The 25743-nt window shown below is 42.8% G+C and overlaps 1 protein-coding gene across 4 annotated transcripts in view; it reads right to left on the reverse strand.

Moving 5' to 3' along the window:
- ece1 (endothelin converting enzyme 1) overlaps positions 1-25743 on the reverse strand; it is a 63307-nt gene that overhangs the window by 20721 nt on the left and 16843 nt on the right. For 2 of the 4 annotated variants that reach the window (XM_063214825.1, XM_063214824.1), the window contains exons 2-7: positions 25089-25175; positions 20036-20174; positions 14020-14232; positions 8239-8363; positions 4511-4657; positions 1355-1420 (exon numbers count right to left, since the gene is read on the reverse strand). In XM_063214825.1, coding sequence (XP_063070895.1) covers positions 1355-1420; positions 4511-4657; positions 8239-8363; positions 14020-14232; positions 20036-20174; positions 25089-25175 — 777 coding nt within the window. Of the gene's footprint in view, positions 1-1354; positions 1421-4510; positions 4658-8238; positions 8364-14019; positions 14233-20035; positions 20175-21938; positions 22547-25088 lie in introns of those variants that run through there. The other 2 variants (XM_063214823.1, XM_063214826.1) reach the window with 2 other exon arrangements.

Genomic DNA, 25743 nt, shown 5'->3' on the forward strand with positions numbered 1-25743 from the left:
AATCTAAATTTTTTCATTACAAATTTAGATAAAGTACCACATTTAAATTAATTCTATTTCAATTCTTTAATCCAAAGATGATTTAAATATGTCCACTATTCACACCCCTCCTCACACACACTCTTCACATGCCCATGACTCTTGTCAGATGAATTGTCGATTAATTATGATTAATGTTTTTTAATCGATTAATGCATTGATCGATTAAAGTCGATTAATCGATTTATCATTTGCATCCATAACAGGAATATCTCTTAAGCCCTTCGTGGAGAGCCTCTGTTATAACCTTCTTGCCACCAAAATAGTAATGATCAAGTCATAATCGGTTAAGACCAGGGCCCTAAATTCACTTTTTTCATCATCAGCCAAAATGGCTTGTAGATGTTAATCGTACTAGCAAAGCAAACAGTCACTAATGGAACAAAGTGGCTAGTAAGTTGGTCTTTTCTACCAGCCAAACTGAAATTTCACCAACATTTGCCCGGTTGGCTGGTGTTAATTTAGAGCCCTGGTTAAGACTCTCTGCATTGTCATAGCAATGAGGCTACAAGCCCTACTGCACAGTAAAACATGCAGTGTTAATTCAACACTATTAGAGAGTACTCTGGGACTAAATGCCTGCAAAAAACCCAAAAACGCACTACCGGTCTTTCGCGTATGTGGCCGCTTGTTACCTGGATGAACCTACTGATGTCCACGTTGTTGTCACAGTTTGGAGAGAAAAACTAGTAGTTTTCAGTTCACATCGCGGGCTAACTTTGCAGCTCCTGAATGCTCAGACTTGCAACATGAACATGCCAGCCAGTTGGAGATTAGGTTTGGGAATGGGCAGTGGCATGGTTCCATTGGCGTAATGCAAGTACTTCAGGCCCCCTGCAAGCTACCAAGAATGGGTCCCGGAACGAAAAAAGAGGGCCTAATATGTGAAGGGGGCCCGTTTCTTCAAGTCAAGGGCCAATGTGGGCCCCCCGCCTCGTATGGGCCCCCCTGCCTCGCGGGGGCTGCGGGGGTATACTTTACGCCCCTGCATGGTTCTCTGTCTGCCTGAATGTACCTGTGTTGAATTAATAGTGCTTTTTTTACTGTGTGTCAGGGCAAACACATTCAGGACACGAAGCAGAGTTGCAAGATTCAAGATGTTTCACATTCCATTTTTGTTCTTGCCTGGGACAATTGGCAGTGAAATGGTTATTGTGAACTCATGCTGTAGTAAAGATAGTGGAAAAGTAAAGCGTTCCGCAAGATGGAACAGTGTGCACTTCATTGGTTGTTAAAGCAACAACTAACAGGACAAAAACACAACATTCACCATTAAAAGCTTCTCAAATATACACAATACAGACAGTAGGCATACCTTTGCATTTGCGGTCTTGTTGAGGTAGTAGTCTCGAGAGGGTAGCCCTAGGCCTGATTGGTCCACCTATGGAGAGACAGGGGCAAGTGTTAACCTTTAAGAGTTAAGTGTGGGTTTTTGGAACATTCTATAAAAAGAATGCGTTCTATAACAATGCAAGATTCTAAAATTCCAAATTGTATTGTATGGCGCCCAGGATTCTATAGAACTTTCACTGCCCGAACATTCCCCTCACACCGGTGTGACAATACACTCGTGAAGGCGGGAAACAGGACCGCTTTCAGCACTCGCCTCAGATAAACTCAAATTGCCCTGTAATAGCTTTTTATTGCTCGAATGTTTGCCAGAGCAAATGGACTGTGTCAAATAGTCAGACGGTTGGGAAGGTTTGGTGTTGTTATATCCAAAACACCTCCTGCTTCCCCTGGTGATGTGGTTTTAAAACTCACCGAATGAATAAAACAACCAAGTAATGAATGGGTAAGGTCTTTATCCATATCCTGTGTTGCATTACCTGTTCTTAGGAAGGCCTACACACATAAAGTACGTCCATAATATACAGAAAATGGAAATGAATGAATCTGGTTGATACAAGCGCATGTCATCTGTAGGCAGTTCAACAGATATTAATGTTAACTGAACGTAATATGGAATACACAATAATTCTGAGTAAAAGGGGTCACTATGTAGGATTGTGGCCAGGACATGTTCATTGAAAGAAAAATGTGTGTACACTTAAATGCAGACATTTTTCTTTCAATTTTACAAAGTTTTTGTTTATGTTTGGCACCTTTTAATCGAGAGTGCGGCGTGATCCGGCTAAACACAGGACATGTTCATTGAAACCGTGCTGCCTATTGAATGAATACCTAGAATTTGATGGTGGTGGTACATATTGGTGCACTGTAAACCCAGACATCAAATGTACTTACCAAGACTAAGTAAAATGCACTAAAAAATAGAAGTTTGATGGCATTTCTGAAGAATACTGAGTATTGACAACTTATTTGAGGAAATAGTTGTTCAGATGAATATGTTTTAGTTGAATGGATTAAATTCATAAGTTTTGGTTATGACCCCGCCTCTTTTTCTTCAGGCTGCACCAACTGGCCTCTACCCAGATGTGGGCAGTTGAATGTATTCCTGCAGTGTGTTTCATGTTAACAGATCGTTTCAAATTTCAACTGACAATATGGCCACGCTGCAGCATCCAATTTTAAATCAGAATATTGCCACCTAGTAAAATTAGGCTATCTTGTGAAGTGCCATTGCACAATTGAAAGTCAAATGCTGCATGACATAATTGACATTGCCTACCATCAACCAGGAACAATGGTAGTGCCCAATCAACCTGTCAATTAGTACCTGCCCTCACTTGAGTACATAGGACTGTTACAAGTTCATTGAATTACTACCTGCAGCTGCCACATGCCTGATTACTCTGGTCACATGGTTAACTTTCACCTCTATAAAAACTCAGACTGTCACAATGCTTGAGTTGCTTGCCTAAATGACTGGTTCGCTGGCTCTCTGTCCGGCTTGTTGGTTAGTGAGCTAACTGACCGACCAACTGACTGTTTGTTGGCCAGCTGGTTGGCTGGCTAACTGACTCTTTTGGTTGACTGTATGGCTGGTTTGTTAGCTGGCTAGCCATACAACTGACTTGTTTGTTGGTTAGTTGGCTGACTAACTGAGTGTTAGTTGGTTAGCCGGCTCTTTGGCTGGCTAGCTGACAACTGACTCTTTTGGTTGGCTGGTGGACTGGTTTGTTGGCTGGCTAGGTATTTAGTTGGTAGTGAGTATTGTGGTAGCAGGTATCCTTTTTGGTGTGTTGCTTACTTGACATTTCAGGATTGTCTAATTATGCTCAACTAGAGTATTCTATGCACACTGGTTAATGTACTATCATCCAGGAGATTACAATAATTAAATGGTAATAATATTGCACATATTGCAGAAACTTGAATTTCTCAGTGGTTATGGATAGTTTGGTCTATTAATACAAGAGAGCAGTGTGATGGACTGGTTCCATGCCACAGTTGTCTCAGTCATGGTGAGGAATGGGAGGTGCCACAATAACATGGTAGCTACCTCTTTTGTGGTGATGAATGGAGGGGCGGGATCATGGTTTAGGTAGGTAGGTTTAATCAATTTGGACTTAAGTACATTTAACTTAAACTTTTACATATAATGAGTATATACAACAGTTGAGGTCACAAAAGATTGTAAGTTTAATCATTCATAATTACTTAGTTTTTCTAGGGCAACCACTTTTCTGGGTTTTTGTAAGTAAACTCAACTTATAAGGTTTTACAGTGTGAAAGAGGTAACATTTGTGAAGGGGCAGCTTGAATTCTGGGAACTACTAAAAATATTATACAGTGCACCTTTAAAAGAGTACATTTGTTACCTCTAGGGCACACCCAATAACACATCAAAACATAAAACCCCACAAAGCTCCTAAATCCTGACTTGTCTTTTATCTTTTCCCCCTGATCCTTTGTACTTCCAAGACTTCCTGTAGCCTACTTGCCTTCCTGTTGGCTGTCATGCCATATTTTTTACATGCAGCATATCAGTCAAAGAGCATACACAGTTTACTGTCTGTGCCATTCTATGAATTATAGACTGTTACAGGAGAATTTACTTCTATAACACTTGACCAGCACCGCAGGCAGCTATGGACAACCGAGGTTGATTTTGTGGACATTAATGATGGGTGGACATACTGTAGGCTACTACTAGAGAATTTTTCAGAAATAGATTTTGCTCTTGCAGTTGAAAGGGTCTATCATGCACCAATAAATAATCATTTGTGAATTTTACGACAGACTGCAAGAGACACACATTTTTGTATTGCCTTGTTTCCGTTAACACGATAGGTGTTTTTGCAAGTGTGTTTGCAAGGGGCAGCCGTGGCCTGGTGGTTAGAGAGTTGTTCCTTCAATCTAGGGGTTGCAGGTTCGAATCCCTCCTGACCTCTACCTATATCTCTATCCATGGCTGAAGTGCCTTTGAGCAAGGCACCTAACCCCACATTGCTCCAGGGACTGTAACCAATACCCTGAAAAATAACAACTATAAGTCGCTTTGAATAAATGAAAGCGTCAGTTAAGTGCAATGTAATGTAATAATGTTTGTGTGTTGCAGTTGTACCTGTATGATGTTGCTGTTGGAACTCTTGGAGTCCGTGCTGACGAAGACGGTGAAGAAGGGCGTGGTGCGAAAGTTGGCCGACACCATCCGCAGCACTTCCTGGAAGTTGTCCTTTTGCCACGGCTCCGTCAGGCCCCAGCCGCCCGTCTGCAGAACAAACACAGGAACACATATGATACAGAGAGACAGGGCTTGACAATGGCACCTGCCAACCGGCCAAATGCTGGTAAGACTTGGCTGTGGCTGGTAACAAGTCACTAGCCAATTTGGCAGGTAGCTTATTCTATGGTATGACATACCAGAATAACATATACAGTATTCTGCACTTTGCCCTTTGTGTATCAATTGTTTAGTTCAAGAAAAAGCTCAGTTACTCAGTTTTTATTTGTTTGTTTTATTTCCATGAAGAAATCCATGCACTCATCTTCTTGCTTTAAGCACATTATCTTCTGAGGTTAGATGTACAGCGTAGATTAAAAAAACAAAAAACAAATTGTGGCTAGTAGAGTAGTTGGATGAATAATGACTCGGGAAAAACACAAGCCACATCGGCTGGCAAGCGAAAAAGTTAATGTCAAGCCCGGCAGAGAGCATATGTACAGAGAACGTTTACACAGTACACTTTACAGAGAACAGTCAGTTCACAAACGCCAGAGGCTATTCCAGACCGTTGGGGACTTCAGGCAATAACTCATAGTGTTAATTAAAAACAACATGTTGTCCATTGTGGTTTAGTGATATGCGGGCACCAAAGTTGCTGTATTGTTAGTTAGTAGTTACAGTAGCTGTATTGATGCACTGTTGGCCTTTTGGCTGTTTTTACCATATGCTACCCCTGTGGTAAATAGATGAACTTTCAAACTTTCAATTTACAGAGAACCAATTCATAAAAGCTATTCAAGACTGTTGGGGCCCCAGGCAAAACCTCATTATGTTTATTGAAAACAACATGGTATCCACCGTGAGTTAGGTGCTGTTTCCACGTAGCTGGATATTTTTATATGTGGATATTTTTATATGTGGATATTTTTTTCCACTGGTTGCATTGGTTTTGCATTTTTCTTGGCCTTCCATTTCCACGAAGCAGATATTTAAAAATCCAGGTATAAAAAACAGGACAAAAAATATCCTATTTAGGGGGCTGAAACGCATTCGTTACAATGGAGGATTTATTTTTATCCACATGTTGTGTTTACACCTAAACAGGAGAAAAAAATACCCTGCTAAAAAAATATCCTGCTACGTGGAAACAGCACCTTATAGTACCTGTGTTACAACACTATTGACCTAATGACTGTTGGCTCACTACACCGCTTGACTCCCAGCCTTGACACTTGAGACTTCACCAAAGCACACACTTTATTGTCCAATCACCTAAAGCTACCAGGATTTCACATGTTGCTAACAAAAGCACAGAAATTTAGAGTAAAGTGAACCACAGGTAATTGGACAACATGACACCCTGCCTGGAATAAATGCGTGGACAAGAGACCAAGTCAGGCGTTGGGTGGTTCCCTGCCTTCCCTCTTTGTACCTACTCAAAAGGCTTTCATGACTAAACACTGGCAGGGAACGCCATGCTGATCTTGAATTACATACACTTAGACGGCCCCAAGTATCAACATGAGATTGTACAACTTTGAATGGTAATGTGTGTCCCTTTTGGTTATAGCATTATGGTATAATAGGAGGTTGTGTCTTTTCAGGATTTATGGGTCATACGGGGACAATGTACACCACAGATGAGCTCCTTCAAACTAGCGCAGTGGTTATAGGCCTACCAGACAAAGGGGGAATTCAGGCAAACCTCTTACAAATGAATCTACCACTGAAACCATTTCAGAAGCATTATTAATGTTGAAATAAAAGACATTTAGTGCTTTGAAGGATGCAGACTAACGTAAGGGATGTTTGGTATGACTCTAGGACTACTTATATAGGCCTTATCTCTACACCTCTGATGAGTTTCTCTTGCTATAGCATTACATCACATTACATTACATTGAATTTGGCAGATGATTTTTAACCACTTACAATCGAGGACATAATCATAGCCAATAACACTGGCAGATACAACATGCACAGGAAATGTACAGAACAACAAGTGCAGATGCTAAATAGGGTTTTTCATACATTAGCACTTTACATTAGGGTTAAGTACACACATACGACACACACATACACATCATGCCATGGAGTACAACTTTGAATGGTAATGTGTGTCCCATATTCCCATATTTCAAGCCAAAATCCGGGAAATGTTTGACAAAATTCTGACAGTCAACGGGATGACAGAGACGGATCGGACGGTGCGTTCTACTCTGCTTTTCACAACAGCGCGCGTGCAAAGACAGTAGGCCAACTGTCTAAAATCCCTCAGCACACGTTTTACGGCGTGGAGAAACAGTGCAATGAGCGCAGTGAGTTTCTTCTTGTTGTTTTGTCGCACAAGTTGTCTGTTCGTGCTAAACTTCGTGCTGGTAGGCCCTACAGGTTGTGATTAGGTTAATCGCATGATTCGCTGTTCCGAGGCTGTTGTAGGCTATGCGTTGCATGAACTGACTGAAAAGAGTGGGCGCACAAGCGCTACGGAGCTCGAGGGTGACAGCTCGTATTTTCAAGGAACTTCTATTCTTGGTGTCATATCTGGCAGTCATGGGTGAGCGGTTAGGGCGTCAGACTTGCATCCCATAGGTTGCCGGTTCGACTCCCGACCCGCCAGGTTGGTGGGGGGGAGTAATCAACCAGTGCTCTCCCCCATCCTCCTCCATGACTGAGGTACCCTGAGCATGGTACCGTCCCACCGCACTGCTCCCCATGGGGCGCCACTGAGGGCTGCCCCCTTGCACGGGTGAGGCATAAATGCAATTTCGTTGTGTGCAGTGTTCACTTGTGTGCTGTGGAGTGCTGTGTCACAATGACAATGGGAGTTGGAGTTTCCCAATGGGCTTTCACTTTCACGCTTTCATTACAATCTTCTGGCACGTAGCTTAATAAGCAAGACCCTCTGTATCGCTCTTCAAGAGGGGTGGTGGCTCGTCGGACAGGGCCGTGGGTATAATAACTGGACCGACGGTGTTTTTGATAATGTGAAAAATCCGGGATATTTCCGGGAAATTTTTCAAATCGGGAAGAAATCGGGAAATGAGTCAAAATTAGGGAGTTTGCCGGGAATGGTTGACAGGTATGTCTTAAGTGCAACATTTAATGTTTTTGTGTGCATCAGAGCCTATAAGCTAAGGGCACCGTTCCCAAAAAGGGCTTGAAGGGACACTGTGCAAGAAATGGTCAAAAAAGGTACTGCAACTATGCTGCTCATTGAAACTGGGCTGACCATTGCCAAATTTGATCTTTACATGAAAGTTTACTAAGTAATAAACAAATATTATCTAGTATGGTCCAAGTACAGTCATTTTTTGCAGCTAAAAATGGCTATTTTTGGAAATTCAAAATGGCGGACCATGGAGAAGATCCCCCTTTTCATGTATGAAAAGTGCAATTTTTCCAGTGATAATGAATACTTAGAATTTGATGGTGGTGGTAAGTATTCATGAAAAAGGTAACATTAGTGAATGGGCAGCATGAATTCTGGAAATAAACAACTAAAAATCTCACACAGTGTCCCTTTAAGCATTTAGCAGGTGTTTTTTTTACAGGTGCCTGAGGCTAAAATGGGTTAAGGCAAAAAAAAGACAACACCGTTTATAGAACAAGTGCTTTGGCCTTACAGCGTTGATGATCTCCTGAAGGGGCTGTGCTCCAAGGCTCTCGATCTTGGCCTCGTTCATGCAGGCCTGGTAGTACCACTGGGCCTTCTTCTCTGCCTGGCTCAGACCCTTCATGGTCGTGTTCTCTACATAGGGATGCACGAGACAAGACAAGATCAGACACAAGTATACTTTATACAGTAAACATACACATATATACTTTACATTCAGTGTATCATATACTATGTATGTATAATATATCTCAGACCCTTCATGGTCATGGTCTCTACATAGGGATGCACGAGACAAGACAAGATCAGACACAAGATATTAGGGCAGTAACGACGATACACTCCACTCACGATTCGGTTCGTATCACGATTTTTGTCCTACAGTTCGATATACCCAACAATTTTTTAAAGTATCTTTTTAAATTAAAGGTACACTGTGTAAGATTTTTAGTTGTTTATTTCCAGAATTCATGCTACCCATTCACTAATGTTACCTTTTTCATGAATACTTACCACCACCACCATCAAATTCTAAGTATTCATTATAACTGGAAAAATTGCACTTTTCATGAAAAGGGGGATCTTCTCCATGGTCCGCCATTTTGAATTTCCAGAAATAACCATTTTTAGCTGCAAAAATGACTATACTTGGGGCCATACTAGAAAATATTAGTTTATTACTTAGTAAACTCTCATGAAAATATAAAATTTGGCAACAGCCCAGTTTCAATGAGCAGCATAGTTGCAGTACCTTTTTTGACCATTTCCTGCACAGTGTACCTTTAATTAATATTAATTTGCTAATTGCTTTCTGGACTGAAGAGTAACAGAACCTTGAAAGCGTGTATCACGATTCTGCCTTCTTACACCCCGATACAGTATCGTGACTCTGTGTATCACGATTTTGCGGTTCGATACAATATCGTTACAGCCCTAAAAGATATATATCAGCCTGATCTTCAAAATTCCATGCTCCTGGACATGGATGTTAAGGACTCGAAATCTGTGTCCAGGAGCACGGATTTTGCCAAAATTCTATGCTCCTGGACACGGAATTGTTTTCCGTGATGGGCACACTTCTATATTCCCACAGCACTGTGTTAACTCTACACTCTAAGAAAATTTCCCTGCAAAATAACGGCAGTTACTGGCAATTACATTTACCTGTAATTCTACTGTTATTTCACACCAAAAATCAAATACAGCACATTACTGTTTAATGTATCACAGTATATAACATTTTTTCAGCCGCAATTGAACTGTTAAATAACAGTACATTTCAGTTAAAAAGTTGAATTGTACTGTGTGATGACAGGCAAATACTGGGTCATAGTTGTATTCATGAATATGGCCATGGCAACTTCCCACCCCACCCATCATTCTCCATAACTGTGGTACCCTGACCATGTTACCACCCCACCCTCCCATCGTTCACCATGACTGGAGTGCCTTGAGCATGATACTATGGCGCAATGCTGTATTGAGAAAATTGTTAGCGGTGGTTCTTTGAAAGTGTGGGCATGAATACAATTTCAGAGTACGCAGTGCTATGTTACAATGATAGTGTGCAAGGTGGGCTTTTTACTGTATCTCTTGATGAGCCAATGATGAATATAGCATTGGTCAGCCTTTAAAAAAATATTTTGCACCAAGTAGCACAGCAAACAAGCAGCACTACAAGCTAGCTCTCAAAGCAATGCCTAATTTGCAGCAGGCACATTATATGCAACAATGCCACAAATGATGCCACATACAGCAAGCTTTCACAAAGAGGAAAGTGTGCAAGCATGTAAGCAAGCTTGTAGGCAAGCTTGTAGGCAAACAAGTGCTATGCTGTGCCATGCAGGCCAGCCAGCAGGCAGGCAAGCAACTGAAGTGTTGATAGTCCAGATTTATATACAGGTGCAAGAGTACCATGTGACCATAGTCATCAGGCCCTTGGCAGGTGACGCCCGTAATTGAATAATGGCATAACAGCCCTACTCAGGTGAGGCCAGGCACTGATTAGCAGATTGGTTCAGATGGGGCTGCTTGTTGCAAGAGTGTTACAAGTTCTTAAAATGTTTCAGCCATTCACACTTTCATCACTATCAAAATGCATGTGCTACTCACACTTTGCTGCATCAAGCTCTTTTTAAGTATTGTAGTTTCCTTAGAAATTGTTTCATCATGCTTGATAGTATCAGATAATCTTTAACCAGTCAGAATGACTTCAGTTCTTCAGGTGGTATTGAAGTTTGATGGTGATCACGGACAAGTGGAGGATGAATGGGTTTCAATGGTGCTGCCTAAAATAACTTGTTATTTTCTAGAGATGCACCGGATCCGGTTCGGTTCCGGATCCGTCAGGAATAATAGAGTTTTTCACAGGGTCCGGGTCCGGCAGGATCTTAAGCAGTGGATCCGGTATCCGGCATGTTACCTAAAAATCAGGGTCTGGTGCATGTCTAGCCTAGGCTTTTCAGTCTTTCACAACCCCAATCACTGCATGGAGTGAAATCCCTTTGAAAGCGGCTATTGCAGGCAGTGTGGCAATAAGCCAATGAGTCTAAAAAATAGTTTGCGCCAACGTAATAAAAAGGGCCCACGTGTGCGAGTAGACTATATGTTTCAACCCTTTTGTAGGATCCGGTATCCGGTTCCGGATCCGGCAGGATCTTATTCAGTGGATCTGGTATCCGGCAGGATCCTAAAAATCAGGATCCGGTGCATCTCTAGTTTTTTCCACAACGGCGAATACTGCTATTCTGCAGTACTTACTGTTTATGCTCAATATGTGACTCAAAGTAATATTTTCACAGTAGTTGTCTGTTTTTTCGAAAAACAGTAGAATGCTGTTGCAGAATTGCCGTAAATAAACAGCTATTTGTTACAGTGTATCATTAGAAAACACATACCAAATGCTAGTCCTAAAGCAAAACAATGCTAGAGCCATTTAAGTTGTACCCTGACCAAAACATTCCCTAACCTTAACCTGTCATTAAAGACATATTTTTGAGAAATACCTTTTCCAGTTGGTTGATAGGCTATCAAATTCATATAATGAATGAAAGAATACTAGCTGTGCCCAGACCAAAACAATCCCTAACCCTAACCTGTCAGTAAGAAATGTTTTTTTGAGAAAAAATATTTTAAATTAGAAAAATCCTGAGAAAACACAAGATTGTGGAAACATAGAGCTGTGGGAGTATACTGTAGAGAGAGCACTTCTGTGTGTCATCACGGAAAACAAATCCGTGTCCAGGAGCATGGAATTTTGGCAAAATCCGTGCTCCTGGAAATGGATTCCGTGTCCTTAACATCCGTGTCCAGGAGCACGGAATTCTGGAGATCATGTTGCATATATACTTCATGCAGTATACATACACATAGACTTTACACCTCTACAGCGTAGACTTTGGACGTCATTTGGAGAATCAGCGGCGGCAAAATATTTAATTGATATCTGTGTAAATACTAAATTCCATTACACTATGAATATGAATTCTAATAAACACCTACTTTACATAGATTTAAAGTGTGCACACATTTTATTGGGACACCCTGTATACTGAATAACAATAAATTGGGCCCTTCATGGTTGTGTTCTGTGTAGGGGACATTGGAGACGAGACAAGATGGGACGAGACAAGACACAAGACACAAGACACAAGACAAGCAAAGGACACGCTGAAATCACCACCCCAGCCTAGACGGATAAGCCGTCTTTTGTTCAGTCAGTCATCCTGATCTTACCACACAGTCACACAAGAACAATAAACAGAAATGAACTGGATATCATACACCTACGCACACAGTCACCAACTGAAGGAAGTATTCTATGTACAAACCCCAACTCCGATGAAGTTGGGACGTTTGGTAAACAGTGAATAAAATCAAAATGCTATCATTTTCAAAACATTCAATCTATTCATTAGATGGAGAATAGTGAAAAGACAACATATTAAGTGTTAAAACCGAGAAAAAATATTGTTTTGGGGGACATATGTACTCATTTCTAATTTGATAAATCCAACACGTCTCAAAAGAGTTGGGACGGGGATCAGTGAAATTTAGTAAACATCCAAATAAGATAAAACAACAAAGAAGAATATTTCAAAATGAATTGTACTGACGGACAATATAGGTGCCCAGGTATAAGATCATCACAGAGAGGCTGAGTCACTCAGAATTAAAGATGCAAAGGGAATAATTACCATAGTTATTACATACATTTTTGAATTCCCTTTGATTTACCACGATTGAGTGTATATAAGACATATTTTTGTTAATAAAATCATTGTATAGGTTCATGACATCATGAAATATATATTGGCTGTAGTCTCACTCTAATTCCTGGAGTGCTAGAGCTATTGAAAATTGACCATATTAAGAATGCTTAATGCATGAAAATGACACAGGGGTTTAACATTCTCCTAAGCACCTGAGCTCACTTGAAATAGACCCAGAAGACATGGGAAACTGTCCTTTGCTTACAGAAGTCAGCAGAAGTTGTAGAAGTCCATTCTTTTTGACAATAATAGAGCATTGCACATCCTGTGCTACAGTGAAAATGGACCATCCAACTTGTGTTAGTGCTAGCTTCAAAAGTCAGCCTCCATGATGGCATGCGGATGCAGTAGTGCATTGGTTAAGATGTTCTCACTCATCTGTAGAGTTAAATACAGTGCTATATGGTATAAATGGGTTTTAAACAGCATGAAAAGCCACTCATGCATTATATTTTGAAGGGAGATCTTCGATTACTGCCACATAGTAAGGTCAAATTGCATTCTCTACTATGTTTTAACAGTTTGGCTCCATCATAAGGACCAGCATGTGATAAAATGGTGGGTTTTTGGTCAAGACCTGTCACACTGTAAGCACTACAGAAAGGAAAACATTGCAAAACATGACAAGGAATACACCCACCATTTAAGCTGGTGAAATCATGTCCAAGATAGGAATTAACACTGTTTTTTTATATAAAATCATCTCATCGGTTAATGTATTTAACTGTTAAGTGTTGTCTTTTGTTTTGTTTTTAGTCTTCCTCGACATTTGCTGCCATTTATTGTCCCCGTCCCAACTCTTTTGAGACGTGTTGGATTTCTCAAATTAGAAATGAGTACATATGTCCCCCAAAACAATATTTTTTCTCGGTTTTAACACTTAATATGTTGTCTTTTCACTATTCTCCATCTAATGAATAGATTGAGTGTTTTGAAAATGATAGCATTTTGATTTTATTCACTGTTTACCAAACGTCCCAACTTCATCGGAGTTGGGGTTAGTACGTGCGTGCAGACGTGTATCGCATGTGTGCGTGCGTGCGCGCGTGCTTGCGTACAGTACGTCTGTGCGTGTTTTGTATTTGTGTGAACGAGTGTCTCAGTGTGTTTGGCCCTTTTGCGTGTGTGTGGCTGACAGGGTATTGTGAGAGTGGTCGGGTATTCACACCACTCCTTATCTTCTCCATTATTCAGCCCATCACCCGCAGCAGCAGCCAACACTAATGCCCTGACGGTAATGGGGGAGCTTATACCTGCGGGTCCTCAACAATATCCACCAATAGAAGGCTTAGTGGCTAACACCCGCTTTAGACTCAGCTGGATGACCAGCATGGCCTCTCAGCTTGGGGTGTATTGGACTGTGTGAACGTGTGTGTGTGTGTGTGTGTGTGTGTGTGTGTGTGTGTGTGTGTGTGTGTGTGTGTGTGTATGCGTGTGTGTGTGTGTGTGTGTGTGTGTGTGTGTGTGTGTGTGTGTGTGTGTGTGTGTGTGTGTGTGCGTGTATGCGTGTGTGTACTTACCCAGCAGGTGCTTCATGATGGCCACGTTGTGCTCCCACAGGTTGCTGAAGGGCCCCCAGCGGCTCTTGCCCTCGGGCAGGGGGTTCTGCTTGACCCAGCCCCCGCAGGCGTAGCTGTAGAAGTCCTGGCAGGGGTCCACCGAGCGGTCCATGGAGGACGAGACCGCGCTGGACGCCGCCACGCACGACTCCGATAAACACACTCCGTGGTGTCCTAGCAACAGGAGAGACACAATCACAACAGCTCTTACTTAGGCATACATCTCAACTGCATAAATGCATACTGATATATATATATATATATATATATACGTATATTTAATTACCGGGTATACTGTGTAGTTGTTGAGAACCAATAAAACAAAGCCTGGAAAACAACAATAATTACTTCTGAATTTTGTTGATCACATTTTTTGTCTGTGTTTCTAATTTACGTTATTTTATTTCCCATTTAGTAAGTTGTTTAGTAGGCATGCTCTTTTACCTTATCTTCATCAACAACTGTATGGCAGAATCATGATCAACATTTTTCAATATTACCAAGTGCCAGAAGAAATCGGTAACACTTTATTTTAGGGATACATCCATTCGCACTAATACATACAATGTTAATGTCTGCATAAGTACCTTGTAACCGCAGAAATACACCAGCGGCGATGCGATTCAAGCGACAGAGTGTAGCAGTAAGCGATACAAGCGATTGAGGAGACAAGAGTATGTCCGTACAGACAGAAGGCAAAGCATTCAAGCATTCCCATTGGCTGTGGTCACTGACCTCTATACAGTCATTGGCTGTCGCGGCTTGTCGCCGAACCGCGTCATAGAAAGTTGAAAAGATTTCAACTTCAAATTGTCGCGCTCGTCGCGCAAATCGCTCTAGTCTCCAGAATCGCTTTTGTCTCTCGACTCAATACAAAGTCAATTACTTCCGTCGCTCGACTCGCTCAGATTGCCGCTGGTGTATTTCTGCGGTAAGGCATGTGCTAAGCAAACGCTAAGGCCTACTAGGTCCTTACTAAGGTTAAATTGGTTAGAAATCCCTTATTGTGCATGAACAAGACATTTGCGAATACATGCCTAACAAATGTTTGATTTTGCTTTGTACATGCCTTACAGGTTACATATACAGGCACACTGTATGTATTAGTGCTAATAGATGTATCCCTAAAATAAAGTGTTACCAAGAAATCATAGGACAAGCTTTGGAGAATATGTGTTGTCCCATCCAGACAGATGTACCTAGTATCAGTGGCTGTCATAAAACAACTGATAACCCAGAGGAATGCATTGGTGTGAATACATAGCATAGCCGGCTAGGACTTACGATCTGGATGACACTCAATAGCTGCAATAAATTGTTCCCATGCTGTGCGGGACAGCACTATAACATTTCATCATAAAACGTTCATACGTTTTCCAGTTATCGCTCTACGGGAAAAGTCACACCACCTATGTGTGCGTGTGTGAATGTGTGTGTGTGAATGTGTGTGTGTGTGTGTGTGTGTGTGTGTGTGTGTGTGTGTGTGTGTGTGTGTGTGTGTGTGTGTGTGCGTGTGTGTGTGCATTTAGGAATGTTGGGGGTTGCACCTACATCTGGATATATTCAGTTTCTGCGTGTCAACGCCAAAAATATGATTTCTGAGAAAGGACAGAAAGGTTTTCAGAAATGTGTTGAAATCAACAGGAGACAGGGACACAGACAGCGAGAGAGAGAGAGAGAGAGAGAGAGAGAGAGAGAGACAGAGAGACGCAAAGATGAAAGCCAACACCGATAGACGCAAAAAATGAGAAAGACGGACCGCTCATGACCTTATCACCTGTCTACCACTCTCCTTTTTTTACCACTCTTTCTTTTCTGTGGATTCTCTTTCTTTTCTCTCCCTCTCTCAGGTCTCACACTTGTCATCCTTTCACCTGTCTTTCCTCTATGACATGTAAAACTATACTTAATCCCACTATACAGCACTCTCACACACATTGTCAGGGCCCCTCACAGCTTTGTCTGGGCTCGGGACAAAGTCATCTGAAAGAACCCCCCATCCACCCAATATATACAATGTCATGAGAACCCAATTCTGGTGGGCCCCCTCTGTCCCTGGGCCTGGGACAACTGTACCCTTTGTCGCCCCTGTTGGCTTCCCTGAACATGGTACAATGCAGGCTCCATCTGACTGAGGCCACATCTGCATTTCCTCCCCCATGTCCTGCATCATTGAGGAGGCGAAGAGGAGGACCAGACATGTGGCTCCACGGCCAAATCCACAGTGGTGAAAGCGCATCAACATCTGTTGCTATATGCAAAATGTGCTCTGAGTGAAAGCCAGGGAAGCTGAGAGGGGGGAATAAAGGGGTCAGTTGTCCCGGACCCAGGGAGAGAGGGGACCCAGAACTGGGTCCTCATTACATTGCATATAGTGGGTAGGGGGTAGACTGGGCGAAAGCCGACTGTTGACTACGTCAAACAGTCTGGTGAAAGCTAAGAGGAATCCTTCTCAATGGAGGGTGGGAGACGGTCTGAGCTTATTCTGCCATTTAAATTCATTGGAATTCCAAATTCAAATTAAAATTTATTAGCATGACTGTTACAATGTGTTGCAAAAGTATACAAATAACAAGACAAACGTGTGAATAGTGTTATCTTAACCAATCAGTAACAGACTTCACGGGTGAGTTCTGCGTCACCACTTTGAACTGTTTGCTGATTGGCTAAAAAGTGAGCGAACCGAGCTAGGAGGGTTTCGCTAGACTATTGGGTCCTTTATGATGACTTTGTGCTGGGCCCACCAAAACCTGTCAGCAGCTCCGGAGTTGTTTTCAGCTCTTACACAATAAATCACACAATGTTCAATTTCAATTCAACGCTCAGAAAGGAGCACCAGCAACAATAAACTCTACGAAATCTACTGTGTATTATTTTTCCCGAGAGTCGAGGGCGGTTTCAATCATTGGCCACACCAGTTAATCTGTCAGAATTGTACACATTTTGTTTTGTTATTCACGCCTTTTGGCTCTGAGTTGTTCTAAGCGTGCTTGTCAGTTTATTTGGCAGGCTGCATGCATATAAATATAGTCCAAGTGACACTCCCACTCGCCCAATACTACACACAGGCACGCACTTTCCATCTCCACAGATACTGAATGACAAACATGCGTGTGCCCTTGCTTGCTCCCACAACCACATCTTTGCAGAGAGATAAATGTTGTGAGAAAAAAAGCAAGAGAAAAATGCAAGAAAGAGAGAGAGAGAGAGAGAGAGAGAGAGAGAGAGAGAGAGAGAGACAGAGACAGAGAGACAGAGAGAGAGAGAGAGAGAGAGAGAGAGAGAGAGAGAGAGAGACAGAGACAGAGAGACAGAGACAGAGAGGAGGCTGGTAGAGGAGGAGAGACGAATCTCTATAGTCATCGTGGATTGTTGCCTCTGGAACAAGTTATGGAAGACATGTTCACATTTCTTGTTTTCTCAATACATCTTCACATACCCATCCCCCTCCCCTCTCTTTCTCTCTAACCAATACCTCAGGCTCCTGTATATGTGTGTATGTAGTGTACGCTTTAATTCCTGACTGCTTTGAGAGAAAGAAAGAGCACAGACATTTAAAAAGAGGTTAGTGTCCCTGGTGAGAGGACAAGAAGCCCCTATTGTGCTAGAAGTGGACCAGTGTGGTGAAGTACGTCAGTGTTGTGTACGGTGTAATTGGCGTGACATAGCCCTACTTGGCCTTTTGTGCCGTTCACAGGAGATCAGGAGATGGGGAGGCAAGCTAGTAGAGGAGTGAGCGTGTCACAATGGCCCTCATTGTCACGGCCCTCTGAAAAGAAAGCCACTCGGCTCATAGACTCATCCTCGCCTCCCCTAATCTAAACTGAGACAACACAGCGAGAGAGAGAGAGAGAGAGAGAGAGAGTGAGAGAGAGAGAGAGAGCGAGAGAGAGGGAGGGCGAGAGAGAGAAGGAGAGAGAGAGACAGAGAGAGAGCTACAGAGAGAGAGAGAGAGAGAGAGAGAGAGAGACAGAGACAGAGAAAGAGAGCGACAGAGAGACACACACAGAGAGAGAGAGAGAGAGAGAGAGAGAGAGAGAGAGGTAGAAAGAGACAGAGAAAGAGAGAGAGAGCGACAGAGAGAGGGGGGGCGGGAAGAGGAGGGAGGCAATGAGGGAGGGAGCGGGGGAGCACAAATGAATAGGAGGAAAGGAGGACAGAAGAAAGTAAACAATCTGGCTGATCTGGGTTGTTTTGTCTTTTTTTCCCCACAATTTTTCTCTCTTTTTCCTGCTTTGTGAACCCTTGTTTTTGCAGAGAGCAAGAGGGGCTCGTCGTGAAGCTCCACAGACGTGGGTGGTTTTGAATGGCAGGAAGTGGCACGTTGTGTATTGTGTTTCCTCTCCAAATATGGCCAGATATTAGCTTCGGAGACGCCAGCACAGGCGGGCAGCAAGGTTAATATGGCTCCGATCGCGCCCTCGGGCTAGTCCCATTAATCCCGTCTTGGGCTGAGAAAGATGTATGTATAATGCCGGCCGGCACGAAGGCTTCCTCAAGCAAATATTTTGGCTTCTTAGGTATCCAAACACACCCACCCACATCATTATGAAATGAATACCTACTGTACCTAACTCAGCCCACCTCCCCGTCCACCCACTGCGCTCCCTAAACCATGACCGCCCCTTCCCACAATTCGATTTGGGACGTTGATACGCATTCCCACGTAGTTTAAAACCCTAACTACACAGAAATGAGCTGGGGCAGCATTAAGCAGTCAAGACACTCAAGAGGTCCGTGGGCTCAGCGATGCCAACATTGCGGGATATTCAACCTTGTATTAGTGGTAAGCCGTTCAGCAGATGGCTTCGTCATTCAAAACAGCTGATTCTACAACGTAGGCACACAGATGTTACCAGACCAAACAGCTCTGACACTGTCAACGTTTGATCCACATACGTTTGACTGAAACAAGCCATGGACTGCTTCCCACAAATATGCACATTTTTATCCGAAAGGGGAACTTTACTTTTTACTGTATGATTTTTTTTTACTTTTTACTGACTGATTTACTGTATATAGGCACACTTGACTACATATATTGAGATCTGCGAATCTACTAATTGCTGAACGCTGGATTCTCATGCTGCTTTTGATGTTAGACTGTTGTCAGTTGACAGAAAGCGACACTTACTGCCCATCACATGCAAATTTAAATCAGAAAGGGGGACTTGCTAACTATAGGCACACATAAATAGTAATACAGTACTGTATATGTATATTGAAATCTGCTTTTACTGACTGAATACTGAACGTTTGATCCTCACACTGCTTTTGATGTCAGCTGACTGAAACAAACCAATTTTAAATCAGAGAGGGGAACTTTGTGATTAACAGAACACATGACTATGCCGAATTTACTAAAATCTAAGTTTATCGACCATTTTCATCAACTATCAGTCCAATAACAGGACAATTCACCCCACTTTAAAACGGTGAAGAGCTGTGCGTTTTAAAACAAGATAATAACAACAGACAAGCCAGTAGCACTAATTGGGTTAGCAGTCATTTCCTGTATACGGTCCTGGTGGGCAGAAACAGAGGTCAATGGCAACATAGACACGTATGATGAGACTGTGTAAACAGTCTTGCTACACGAGAGCACATTCTTTGATGCCTCCGACTTGGACAAGTGCCTCTCCCGCCACCCTGACAACACATCACAGCCTTACATCACCCTCACAAGAACTCTCCCACACTTTCATTATATCGATATCGTCTATTTTCATTTTAGGAAGGGGCGTTTACATGTACTTTTTGTGAGCAGTAGGAATTATATTGATTTTTATAAAGAGTATAAAGGTGTTACTTATTGGCTGACTACTTATTTTACAAATTTTGTCCAACTCATGAAGACATGTTTCCACAATTAAACTTAAAATGCGAACTTCATGTATAGTGATACACCCATAATATTGCCCTGCCTAGTATCATTCACTCATTTGTGTTGACGCTAGTGGCAAATGAAGCGGCCTACCTGACTTGTAGTGTACTCCTAGTGTGAGGAGGCATATGAAGAGGGCGAGGGACAGGGCACAGACCAGGACCAGCAGTCTCCTCTCGATATGCGTCCTCTCCGTCCAACACCGCGGTCCGGGCCCTCGACTCAGCGACACCTGAGGGCAGCACACAAGCACAAATAACACGTCAGGTCAGGGGTGCATTTCTCGAAACCAAAGTTGCTCACTACATAAGCTACTTTGTTGTTTTCAATGCATTTTCCCATAGGCAACTACCGAAGTTGCTAACAGGCTAACAACTTCTCTTTTGAGAAATGCACCCCAGACTTGATAAACTGGATCGGATTAAGGAAGCGTTGTCATGTTTGCAATCCGTGGTGACCCAGCAAGTTAGAGAACTGGTCTTGAGATCATAAGTTGGTTGCTGGTTCTTCAAATCTCATTCGACTGAGAATAATGTGGGAAGTCTCCTACACCCACGAGCTACATCTCATAATTTATTTATAATTTATATATATTTATAATTACCACCATGTCCACAAGCAGAGGCGTTTCGGCTCTTGAGCCATCATCAGTGCGAGAGAGGCGAAACGCATCTGCTTGTGGACATAGTGGTAATTTATAAATAAATAATGAGACGTAGCTTGTGAGTGCAGATTTTTCTTCTTTAAGATGATACCTTTTTTCGTGCACTCAAAGTCATTCATTTTTTTTCCCAGAAGTTGAGCGCGCCCTATGAAAAACTTGTAGTCTCCTACACCCCCATCCTTCAGCTAGGCATCTAACCACACATTGCTCCGGGACTGTAACCAATATCCAGGATCTACGTAAATAACTGCATCTCTGCTAAAGTAAATGTAATGTAATTTACCAGACTGGTGATGGAAATTGAAGTTGACATCATCACAATGCAAATTGCACAGCACCAAAAAAAGGAAACAATATGTTGTGAGGGTCTATATGCGGTGTGGTTTTCAAAATGCTGAATAACCGTCTTCTAAGTAGTGGTGTGATTCCTGGTCAAACTCAAAATGTCACAATATTTTCCAATGGTTATTACAGGAAGGTCAGTTTGAAGAAAATGGGTTTTGATTTCTTGTTCTCTTTTGCGTACGGTTACTGACAAGCTGAATGACCTCCATTTCATTATGATTGTTTGATTACATAACTGGAATTGAAAAGAGAATTTTACTTTCCGTTTTGGCATAAATATATTAGTATTTAATTACACTGTTGGTATTTAATTACACTGGTTTTATGATCCACAGAAATTATTGTATACAAATGGCTGAGACTAGGCTAAAACAATGTAGACTGGGACTTTTTTCACAACAATATGATTTTACCTTAAATAATGTTTTTCATGATTCATACCCCTAACTAGTTCTGTTCTACTAGTATTACATAATACTCGGCTATCGCTGATGGCCATAACAACTATAAAGACCATAACACACAAACATTTTGGCAGCATTTTTTTTCCAGAAGCATTACCCAATAAGAAGCTTTCCATATTCATACAGCGTCCATAATAAGCGTCTTTAAGAAATATATATAGGATAAGTACATTCCTAAGTTTTAAAAAGTCTCAACCTTTGCCATATAGATTAAACATTATACTACAATGACACCATCTCTCCATACATACTAGGTAAATGCTTTACATTCCCAAGGAACAGGGTGGCAAACCTGATTAACAGCATACCCTAATGTGCATTAACAACATTGTTACAACACTTAGGTCAAAGAAGAAAAAGAATCAGTTATCACACAAACAGATCAGCAAGCAGCACACACAGATTTGACTCTGACACACAGCCAGCCATATGGTTTCCTGTCACTCCAAGCAGTTTGGACACAAACATCACCAAGAACTCAAGTCAGGCAGACCTTAACGTCATTAACGCCAGTCAGATTTACCCCAGTTAAACGCAGATACTCCATGAATCCCAAAGGGGGCAGAGGTCAACGTAAACAGTACTCTTCTTCTTTACTGGCTCCGTGTGGCGGGAGGTCGGGGAGTCGGGTAGGGGGAGGGTCGGGGGTCAGAGTTGGAGACAGGCTTGGACGGCTAAAGTTAAATCCCACGCTGCTTTCCGCCCTCCCTTGCTGTTTTGGGGGGGATCTGTGTGCGCCAAACCCAAAAGCAGTCTTTATCTCCAAGTTTCCCCCGAGGGGAGAAAAAAACACTGGGAGATGCGGACACACAGACGAGAGGAAAAGAAGGAAAAAGAGACAGGGAGAGACAGAGGGGAAAGCCAAAAAGTTGCCTAAATAACACAAAAAATCCTCTCTGGATGTTGAACTCCGGTCCAAAGCCAGAGAAAATATTTCAGAAATGCTTTAAGAGTAATGAGGCTCAGGTTCTCAGAAGAGGAAATAAAGTGAACATGAGAGACAGACAGAGAGAATAAGAGAGAGGTAGAGACAGAGAGGGAGAGAGAAAGAGTGGGAGGGGAAGAAAAAGACGTATAACGAAAGCAAGCTACAACTGGTGTTGAACTGGAATGATGAGTTTTTAGAGAGAGCGAGAGAGAGAGAGAGAGAGAGAGAGAGAGTCAGAGAGCATGTGAGAGAGCGCACGATAGAGCGAGAGAGAGAGAGAGAGCTAGAGAGAGAGAGAGAGACATCAAGAAAGAGTTGTGACACTCAAGCAAAGCAAACAAGACTTGAAGGATCTACAGTAAGTGACGATGCGGGCGGCGGTGCGAGGCGGGACACATCAGGGGTGCATTTCTCAAAACCAAAGTTGCTTACTACATTACCTACTTTGTTGTTTTCAATGCATTTTCCCATTGGCAACTACCGAAGTTGCTAACAGGCTAACAACTTCTCTTTTGAGAAACTCACCCCAGATGGGGGAGACTGTGACATCCTCTGGAGCTGCCTACAGGACATGCAAAGGCTGCCCAGCTTATCTGGCACAGGAGCTCCGCACCACTGAGCTGCATTTGACTATCTCACACCCCACTGACTGCCCAGTTTACTTTAACCGCACATAACCGCTTTACAGCTCCCAGCACGAGGCAGCGGTAGTGTACTGTATGTCTATTGTCACTATAAAGCTTAAACAAGCAGTTTAAACATTTTTTTGTTGTTTTTTTTTGGTGGGGGGGGGGGGGGCATTTGCCCTAAAAGACACCGTAGATGGTAACTGACACAAACAAATATTTGAGGCTTTTGAAGGATTTCCGACAATAGCGGAATGGTTTTACTTTCACATCCAAATGTAAAAAAAACACTTCATGGTCAATAAAACTCTTATTCACTCACTTTCACACTCACACAAACAAACACACTTCTCTTAACCTAAAGCAGATGCGTCTGAATAGAACCTTACTGACACGCACGCACACACGCACACACGCACACACACACACACACACACACACACACACACACACACACACACACACACACACACACACACACACACACACACATACACACACACACACACACTGACACACACTCACACACACACAAGAAGCCACCGTGTCAACCCAGCAGTGTCTCCGAGCAACAAACTACAACAGCCCCCCATGTCCCTCTCCTCTCCTCTCCCGCAGCGGCTGACAATTCATGACTTCATTCCGCGGTGCTGTCAACCGTGCTGAGGAGCCGGTATTGGCATAGGCTAAAGAATGTGTCTGGACTCGTGTGGGGCCAACAGCAACAACACCCACCACAACCACCACCACCCCCCTATGGTCATTACAGTGCCCCTCCACTCTACCACCTCCAAACCGTCATCCTCACAACATCCAGAAGAGGTGTACCGGTGTGACATGCTATCTGGATCCATACTACTGTACTGTAGATGTTAAAATCAATGGTGATTGGTCGTAAGTAATGTCACTCTTAATTTAGATTGATAGCATTTTGTTTTGACCAATCGCTGAGTTTCTATCATCTGGAGTCGCCACTTGATACGGGGCCCCAGATAGTCTTTCACACCGGCAGGAAGCAGAACTAGAAGTACTCTTACTGATGTGATCAGGCCCACCGACAGGGGGGGACAACCGGGCTTTTTGTCCCGGGCCCTGGGATAGGGGGGCCCAGAACTGGGCCCTCATTAAGTTTGTGATTAATGGTTCTAATTAATTTCAAAATAAGATGTTTTTTGAGAGAGGGAGATTGCGCTATATTTACATTAAATAAATGATGCAGATATTTTGCCTTTCCTGCCCTGCGCCTAGGAGGAAGGGGGGCCCATTGATATTTTTTTGTCCCGGGCCCAGCCAAACCTGTCAGCGGCCCTGGCACTGATTACACTGATGTGATAACACTAGTAGCCTACGAACTTATGCCTGCATAGTTTACACATCAGTTATTCCACTGTACCTAATGAGGTAGGCACACCTCTACCTTTACTTTATACGGCTGTGGATACACTAGAATCAGAATCAGCTGTATTAGTCAGGGGGCCAAAGCTGAGATTGGAAGTGATGCGGACATCTCAGGGTACAAGCTGACAACCAATAAAATGTTATTATTGGACCTCCTAAGATGACATCTGGACTGGTTGTCAGCTTGGAAAATATTTTTTTTATATATATATATATATATACTGTATATATTTTAAAAAGTGGCAAAATCGGATTTTAGCCCATTTTTTTACATTAATTCAATTACAGCTATATATATTTTTAGGGGTGGGCAAACATGAAAAAAATTAATCGCATTAACTCAATGACTTTCTGTGATTAATCGCGATATATTGACCCACCACATTTACAGCACATGGATAAGGAGTTTGCCTGCAGCAACTGTTAGCACTCTACACACATCCAAAATACACGCATCAACACTTAGAGAGGCAAACGCAATACTTTTCTTACTGACTTCTTACTGCAATGTTTTACAGTGCATACAGTATAGAAGCAGAGGAACATGCAGTGCTTATTCAACATTTGGACACAACTCTGGGGCCAAATGCACTCTAGAAGATGCCAAATTGACTCTCTTAAGTGTTGAATTAATGTTTTTTTGACTGTGTTCACACATGAAACATACCGGTACACACAGTATAAAAGCAGCAGAGTGTGCTCTCTCCTCCACTCCACTCACCTGCATGATGGCCGAGGGGTAGACGTCGTCCGAGGTCGAGTCCACCAGCTCCTCCTCGTCCAGCGTGGCCCTCTTGTAGGAGGACATCTGAAAGGTCAAGTGAAGAACAGACTCCCTCAGTGCTTCCATTCTCCGCCTGACCCAGGACTCAAGCAGCAGCACCACCTGTTGTGTGTTTACGTTGTGTGTGTGTGTGTGTGTGTGTGTGTGTGTGTGTGTGTGTGTGTGTGTGTGTGTGTGTGTGTGTGTGTGTGTGTGTGTGTGTGTGTGTGTGTGTGTGTGTGTGTGTGTGTGTGTGTGTGAGTGTCTGCGCGCTTGTGTGTGTGTGTCTTTTTCAGTCCCGTTTTAGCCGTCCAGAACCCTGGGCAGCTTGCCCGCCTGGAGCTTCGATACAGGAGCGAGTGAACCCATCTCTCTCTGTGTGTGTGCGTACGTGTGTCTCTGTCTCTCTGAGTTCGAGTTTCTGGGATGAAGTCCTGCAGTAGTAGTAGCGCTCAGCGGTTGTTTAAGGGGTGTGTTTCTGTCTCCTCTTCCCTTGAAACGTCCTGTCCCCATCCACACTCACACACACACACACACACACCCTGCCTGCCCTGACACCTTCTCCTTTTGTTCACCCTAAAAGTCTGGGTGTAAAAGCTGCCTCCTCTCTCCT

Source organism: Engraulis encrasicolus, chromosome 14 (genome assembly GCF_034702125.1).
Source record: "Engraulis encrasicolus isolate BLACKSEA-1 chromosome 14, IST_EnEncr_1.0, whole genome shotgun sequence".
NCBI lineage: Eukaryota > Metazoa > Chordata > Actinopteri > Clupeiformes > Engraulidae > Engraulis > Engraulis encrasicolus.